This window comes from Poecile atricapillus, chromosome 21 (assembly GCF_030490865.1).
Source record: "Poecile atricapillus isolate bPoeAtr1 chromosome 21, bPoeAtr1.hap1, whole genome shotgun sequence".
Taxonomy (NCBI): domain Eukaryota; kingdom Metazoa; phylum Chordata; class Aves; order Passeriformes; family Paridae; genus Poecile; species Poecile atricapillus.
In genome coordinates this window covers 4,624,019-4,631,930 of record NC_081269.1, presented here as the reverse complement: position 1 = coordinate 4,631,930, position 7,912 = coordinate 4,624,019, and the positions used below count along the sequence as shown (strand labels likewise).

Below are 7,912 nucleotides of genomic sequence, written 5' to 3'. Positions count from 1 at the left end.
TTAGAAAAGGAGAAGGGCAGATAGAACACCAATCAAAGAAGCAGCAGCTTCTTGAGCTAACAAACAGATGTTCTGATCTCAGCACCAATGTTGACCAGCTTCACTTCCCCCTGTGTAATACTAGGGCACTTGGAGGTGGCACAGGGACATGTTGGGAAGCAGGCTGTGTGCAGAGTTATCTGTCAAACACTGGTTTATTCTCAAAACTCTGCTTTCTAAGTTTCACTATCAAACTGCTGGAACTAATGGGGTGAGCCTGGGGCAATTAAAGCAGTAGCAAGATTGTACTCCCACAGTGAGGTTAAATCAGGCTAGCCAAGTGGCTACAGAGAATTATACTTCAGCAACAACCTCTTTTTTTCCCTTAAACTGTTTTGTTCATCTGCCAGTAACCACACAAAGGCTAAGGATTCTTTTCTGCTTTTCCCTTTAAAACATGGTAAAGAAATCTGGCGCTCATCTCTGTACTTGAAATAAGACAAGTTGTACAGATGGAAATTTGTCTTCAGATGGTATTTTAAGAAAAGCCTGGAACAAACTTATTTCTCCACAGGATCTTACCTCTCCCCAACAGAGTAGCAAGCTGCAAACTGGTGACTGTTAAAACACTTGCAGCACCTTCAAATATGTGGTAACCTAAATTGGTGCGTTTCTCCTAGAAGATAGTCCTTCTGCCTTCTTTTGATGCTGGCAACAGACTTAATCAAAGTCAGCCCCAAAGGATTGAAAGTGCTCAGAGTCCAGGCATGTTTCCTGGAAACTGAAGTTAGCTGATCTGTCCTGGAGATGCTGCTCTGTGCCTAGCTCCATCTTCCCATGCTCCCACAAGCCTGCCTGGAGCAGCTCGCCAGGGCTCGCAGCCAGGTTGCTGTTAGTCATTCAGAAAGTGGCCACCACCACCCTGCTCACACTGGCCAGGACTCCAGAGGCAGTGGAAAGGTAAGCCTGATGGTTCTGCCATGATGCAGGCTCTCAGCAGCAGCACTGGAACAGGGAATGTTGCTCCCAAGGGACAGGGCTGTTACCGGAGGTAGTAATCGACTGCAGCGGAGAAAGCGGCGAATCCTCCGCAGCCGATCACCCCGGCCTTCAACCCAGCTGCAAGGCAAGGATGAGAAACAATGAGACGAAGTAGGAAAAATATTCTTTTTCCCAGTAACTTGTGCTGGCTCAAAGAGCTCACACAGGCTCACATGTACTTTCCCAGAGGACACTGCCACTGCCTGGAGCCAGCAGGATTTGTTCTCTCGGCGCTGTGTCCTCAGGCTCAGCCAGGGGACAGAAGAGAACCCTCCAGTGGCCACTGCTGATTTTACTGTGCTCTCATCTGAGCCCTGCAAGTGGCTTGGTGGGACTAGGGAGGGATAGGAAGAGCAGCTACTGCTCTGACAGCTCTAAGAGGATTAGGTCGAGGACAGACACAATTTAACAAGCTCAATTAGAAGCACTTTCAAGAGCTTTCTTTTTATTTCTGCTCCATAAAACAGGACAGGTTTTTTTTTCTCATGGAGAGTGAGAGAAGCTTGATATTTCTGATGAACAGAGCAGCTCTTTCCTACCTGGGGATTTTCCCAGATGTTACCACTAAAGGAAAGTCCCCAGTAGTGCTGCTGGATTAAAACCCCAGTGCTCCTTCTCGTTCACATATAAGTAGAATTTTCTGTTTGAACTGATACATGAGAAAGGAGAAAATCATTTTACACATGGTACAAAAGAAGAGAGTAGAGTTCTTTAGTTCTAATTTCAAAGAAGAGTAGCAGAGACAGTGAAATGGCAGATGTGTAGAGCTCAGTTAACACAAGAGCTTCTGAGCTGCTCTGTATGTATTTTTGGCTCCCTCCCATGACACCACAGAAGAGTGTGGACAGCCACCACCATTTCCTGATTTTTCTTTCAAGTGAATTTTGTTGATTTTCCTCTATGACCAACCCTTCCTTATCCACACTTATTTTTGGAGCTGACAGTTCTGCCAGTCCACAGCACACTCTCACACTGGCTTCACCACAACCCCATGGAAAGAGGTTTACAGTGTGTGTGTTGCACTAAGAACATCGTGTGCTGCATAACCAAATTCAATCTTATCACAGTTATCACAGAAACAGGTCCCAGCAAGCACCACAAACCTCTGAAGCCGATGGCTCCTCCTGTAATGCAGCCACTGATAACACTGTTCTTCCAGTCTGACTTCCCACGATACTGTGGAATTAGAAATCAGAGTCAATGAGTAAATAAGGAATAAACAGTGTCTGTGCTAACAGCAAGAAAGATTAAACAACCTTCCATCCCCTTCTCAGCTGAGGATGTTCTTCCCTCTGCTCTCAGCAGATGGCCCTGCACTCCCAAACTTGCAGGGCTGGGAAGGGAGGAAGGAGCAGGTAACTGGGAGAGGTAAGACAAATCCATATGGTGCAATGCAGTGCTGTGGGAAGGATCCTCAGGTGAGCTAGCACAGCCTCCAGAACACAGTCCTGAGTCTAAAAGTGCAATAATTACATGAGAGCAGCCCTGAGCCTGGCCATGTAGCTGGTCCTTGGCACAGGTGAGAGTCACAGCACCTGCTGACAAAGATGGACTATTTCCATAGCCAGGACATGCTGGATTTTCACCAGTGCAGAGATCTCTTTGTTCTGCTCCATTGTGCAAGCAGATACACTTTTCTTCTAGATGAGTTAAGAAGTAATTGTGCCTTTCAATTAAAAGGCAGGACTCAAATTCATAACAGGGTAATTTTCCTATTTAAAAGCAGATGATAGATTTACCACTGAGCTGCACAAGGTCATTTTTGGCTGTACAGGCCAGATGAAAACTGGCCTGTTATGCAAGAACTTTCATCAAAGGATCCCCTTCTGCATATGAAATTTTTAGACATTCAAATTACCACGTTGCAACTCACAGTTTGACATTTTACACAAGCACTTGAAGCTAGGGTTTTAAAAAGTAATGCCTATGCTTGCCAATACATTCAGGACTCAAACTGAAAAGGACTTTGCTATTGCAGAGGAGTTATTAATTCTGTCAAAGAACAGCAGCTCTGAAGACAGATCTCAAAGCTGAAAAGGTTTGCTAGCCAAGAAAGGAAAAAGCAGGCTATTCCATTGCCCTCTTGCAAAGAGGATCTATGTACTTATTTGGATCTAGTAAAAGATTTTAAAAGTACCAGAACACATTTCTTAATGGTTGAGAGGCTCTTACTCACAGATTCTACCACGCATTCCGTGCAGGAGAACATGGCACCCACGATGGCGAAGTTCTTGGCGTAGGAGATGCCTCGCTGCCCCATGTCCTTGAGCACCTCTTTGGCTGTGGGCATGCGATAGGGATCCTTGGGATCAAAGCCCACATTGGTGTCAATGCCAGCTGTGAAGATACCAAATGCACCTCCCAGAACAAATCCTGTAAAAGATAAACAGAATGAAATTAACTTGGCTGGGTTGGAGCAGTGTATTTCCTGCAGGCAATGAAGCAGCTCTGCTCCTGCTGTCTGTGCGTGCTGCACTGTAACGGGGGCAGGAATCTTTTGGTACTATGGACACTTGTGACAGCCTGTACTATGCTGAGGAAAGGCCATGAGCACCTGTGTCTCTCCAAGGAAGGCAGGCAGAGATCCCTCCCTGGAATACGTCCAAGGCACTGGAGGAGGCTTAGGAGGAATATCAAAACACGGGGGCTGCAGCCTCTTCTCCATCTGCCCCTGTCCCGACGCCACAGGGACCCCCGAACCACCCCACAGCTGCCTGCCCCGTCCTTCCAGCGCCGCACCTCCCACACAAGCCAGCGCCGCCTTGAAGGGGCAGCTCTCCATGACCCGCTCCACCATCTTCTGCTCCTCGCTCTTGGGCGGGCAGGGGATTCCGCCGAGGGCGGCGGGGTCCCAGACGCGGGGCTGCCGCTTGTCGCCCACGAGGTGCTGCAGCAGGAGGCTGTACTGCAGCGGCGGCGGCGGCGGCGCCGGCTCTCCCGGGGCTGAGGGCGGTGGGGCCGCCATGATGGGTTCGCACACCCAGGGGCGCTCGGCGCCGCGTCCCGGCCCGCTCGAGCCGCCGCGGCGGGGGCGCACGGGAGTTGTAGTTCCGCAGCGGGGAGAAGCCGGCCGTGCACCGCCGAGCTTTGACTACACCTCCCAGTCTGCCCCGCGCCGGCGCCTTCAGGGGGAACTACCACTCCCGGCATGTTCCGCGGCTCGCCGCGGGGATTGGCCGTCCCAGGCAGCCGGGGGACTACATTACCCGGCGTGCCGCACGGTAGCCCCCTGGCGGCCGGTGCAGGTGAGGTGAGGGCTCCGGCTGCGGAGCATCCCTCGAGCGCGGCGGCGGTCGGCAGCGGCTGCAGGTGAGCGCGGGGAGGTGAGGGCAGCGCGGGGAGACTTGACGGGGATGGGGAGAACCGGCAGCCTCGCGCCGGGCATCCCCGTGCTGGGGGAGCGCCGAGGTGCCGCAGTGCGGGATCCAGTCCCTGTGCTCTGGCTGAGGTGCGGGGAGGGGGTGAGGTGTCGCCGTGTCCCCGCCGTGTTCCCGCATCCTCCCCGCGGCTGACTCCGGCCGTGCGCCGGTGTCTGGGGGCAACAGGTCCCGCACGCTGCCCGTGCCCGCACCGTCCCGCCGGAGCCGAGCCGGGGCTCTGAGGGCGGCCGGGCTCCCTCAGCCCGCGCGGGGCTCTGAGGGCGGCCGGGCTCCCTCAGCCCGCGCGGGGCTCTGAGGGCGGCCGGGCTCCCTCAGCCCGCGCGGGGCTCTGAGGGCGGCCGGGCTCCCTCAGCCCGCGCGGGGCTCTGAGGGCGGCCGGGCTCCCTCAGCCCGCGCGGGGCTCTGAGGGCGGCCGGGCTCCCTCAGCCCGCGCGGGGCTCTGAGGGCGGCCGGGCTCCCTCAGCCCGCGCGGGGCTCTGAGGGCGGCCGGGCTCCCTCAGCCCGCGCGGGGCTCTGAGGGCGGCCGGGCTCCCTCAGCCCGCGCGGGGCTCTGAGGGCGGCCGGGTCGTGCCCGCAGCTCCGGCGGGGCTGCACGGCCCAAGGTAGTGGAGGCTGGCAAAGGAGTCCCCGCTGTGACACGGCCCCATCGGAGCGCCAGGACATCCCCGGCTGCTCCCTGGGGAGAGCTCGGTCTTCTCTGGCGTAGGACAGCAGTGTTGCTTTAGGACATGTGTAGCTCAAAAGGGCTCTGAAAATATCCACAATATTCCGTCACAAACTCGAACTTGGCTCGTGTAAAATCATGCACAAACCTTAGCTCTGGGGAGTTTGTTCTGTTTGGTGATAAGGTGAGAAATATTGCTTTTCCTTTTGGCAAGCAAGGTGCAATGAGCATTTAAAAAAATCTGTTCCTTGCTTGTGTTGATTTTTTCTTCACCTGTTTTATTTTTTTGTTCCTGTGGACTAGAACCAGTTTTCATCTTCACAAATGGCAATAGGGGTGCCTTAAAAACACCTTTCTTCTTATTTGATACTTTTCTATTTTAAGTAACCCTAGGTTTTAAAATCTATGAGAAATAGTTGTCTTGGTTTCAATAAGATGCATGGAATTATTCTATTTCAATGACTGAAAACTACTTTTAAAAGTAAGTAAATGATGCATTGGTATAAAGTCTTCCTGATATCCCAAAACACAACGTTTTAGAGGTCCCAAAGTAATAAATTTTCTTTTCTGTTTTAGTCCTCTTTTTCTCTGTCCTGCTTATGTCTTAGTGTAGGTAGGCTCAAATAACGATTTAAATGGATGGTTTTATTACCTCAATACTTCATTAGACGAAGTTCAACAACTTTCCTCTAAATCCCACTGCCCTCTACTGGCTGCACCAGCAGGGCCCACCTGCCCGCTGCTATTCCTTCTTTTTTTGTCCTTGGAGCTTTTAAAACTGTTTTTGCTTTTTGTTGTTTTGTTTTTGTTTGGTTGTGGTTTTTTGTTTGCAGGTATTTTTCCCCCTTTTATTTTAAGGTCAAGACCAGTGAAAAAGCACGTGGTTAAAATCTGCTACAGGAGGATCTTGACAAGGTAGGGGAGGTTGCTGGCAGGATGAGCTCCCTAAGGAACCCTCAACTTAAGATTTCAGTCTTCTTGATCCAAAATACCCTTGCTGGGTTGATTTCGAAGTCACACAGCAAAGCCTAATTTCCAAAGGGCTAAAGGGAAAAAAACATATATGTTGGATTGGGAATTTCAGCACTGAGAGCTTAAATGTGTAGTTGAAATATTGCTTTGGCTTTCTTTCCCCTTTCCCTCAGTTTTGGAGAAAACACTGGGTTGCTATTTATTTGTAAATAAAATATTTAAGCAAGAATTTTGTAAATATGTTTCTATAAATTATACTTATTTATGGATATTAATATATAATTAGATGTTATTCCACCCCCTAGATATTTAATAGTTTTCTCCCCTTCCCATTCATACTGTTCTATGTTCTACAAACAAATTCTGGTGCCTGAGTATTTGAATAATCTCATCTGCCGGAACAGATTTTTTGTGTGGGTGAAATCAGATGGAGGACTAAGGATTAAGGATTAGAAATATGAGAGTCCAACACATCTTTGATAAACAGGTTGTTCAAATGAAACTTTCAGCTGTTTCTTTTTTTGAAGCCTGTGAACCTTCATCACTGCAGAGTGTGGAGCTGATGCATCCGACTCTCTTCCTTCTCCCTGACTGCTGTCCCTGAAAGCCACTCTCTTATCCTGGAGCTGTTCGGTCCAGTGCAAAACTCAGGTTATTTTTAACCTTGCCTAGTCCCACGAAATGGAACATTTTGAATTCGAGTGAGTGTGACGGCAGCAGCAGGCGCAGATATCCTGAGCTTTTGTGCTGCTCCAAGGAGCTCGGTGTCTGTTTCAGCAGAGGGCAGCACATGGTGACACTGGATAATTGCGTTTCACTTGACCTTTACAGTGATTCAGTGACTCCCACACTTCAGTATTCTCCAGACAGGGTAAATCTTGGAAATAATGAGGGGTTTGTCAGAAATCCTGCTTTTGCATATGTCTTGGTTATAGAGTTCCCAGGTTTTGAATAATAGACTCTAGCAGTGTTATTAAAAAATTAAAATAAGTTTTCACAGTCCTCAACTTTTATTTTGTCAAACTGCCAGTTCCAGAATATTTTCTGAAGTTATTCAGCTGGGCAAGAAGTGACTGAAGCTGGAAGTCAACAAGAATTAGAACAAATCCATTTCTTTTCACCATTCCTATCTGTGGGCACCATTTTTTCTAGATCAGAACTGTCATGATATAAGGGTGAATAAGAAGAGGTAAATTAGTGGGTATTTTAATGAAAAAAGGAAAAGCTTTTAATTACCACAAGCAGAAGAAAGTGGGGCTGCTTTGCAGGTGGTCACACTGCTGATCTCACCTGTTGTGTACAAAGAGGTTTCCAGTGGCTGCGAAAGGGAAGGTGCTGGGACCTGCTGGGCTTCGTTTCCACGCTATGGTGTTCTCATCTATACATTAAATTTAATCCTTTCCTGCTTCTCACTAACCTTGTGAATGTAGTGTTTTGTCTTTTTTTCTTTAAAAGACTTCAGGTTTGAAAGTGCACTGGAGAAGTGAAGTGCTTTGTGAAATAGATCTCATTTCAGTGAAGGAAAGCTGTGCTTCAGGCTCTGTACTTCCCTTGGCTTTTGAGTTTAACAAATTTATTTGTTTGAGAGTGCAGCTGGGTTGTTTATTTTCTTCTAAAGTGCCTTTCAGTGTTGGAGAATACTGTGTCTCTACCATGGCAAATAGATTAAAGTACTAAGAAAAAGGTTAGATTATAGGTAGGTGGCAGGTATATTTGAGTTAAAACTCAAAAGGTATCCTGACTCACTGATTTTACAATTTTTTTTTTTTTTTTTTGCTTTAGGTCAATATAAAATAGACTGCAGAGAGAGATCTTGGACTAAAATCCCCTTTTAGAATCAGCAGACTTGTTCCTTATGACTGTGCTCTGTAACTCA

The 7,912-nt window shown here is 48.7% G+C and overlaps 1 protein-coding gene across 2 annotated transcripts; it reads right to left on the bottom strand.

Moving 5' to 3' along the window:
• Positions 1-498: 498 nt before the first annotated feature.
• TIMM22 (translocase of inner mitochondrial membrane 22) lies at positions 499-4,038 on the bottom strand. 2 transcript variants are annotated; one of them, XM_058854263.1, is made up of 4 exons: positions 3,760-4,036; positions 3,197-3,393; positions 2,124-2,196; positions 499-1,098 (listed from the first exon to the last, which is right to left on the bottom strand). In XM_058854263.1, exons 1-4 carry the CDS (start codon positions 3,983-3,985, stop codon positions 1,022-1,024), a joined length of 573 nt encoding a protein of 190 aa, XP_058710246.1. In that variant the 5' UTR covers positions 3,986-4,036; the 3' UTR covers positions 499-1,021. The 2 variants fall into 2 exon arrangements, with proteins under 2 accessions (XP_058710246.1, XP_058710245.1); XM_058854262.1 differs by lacking the exon at positions 499-1,098 and having other exon boundaries at positions 1,984-2,196; positions 3,760-4,038.
• Between the last annotated feature and the right edge of the window lie 3,874 nt (positions 4,039-7,912).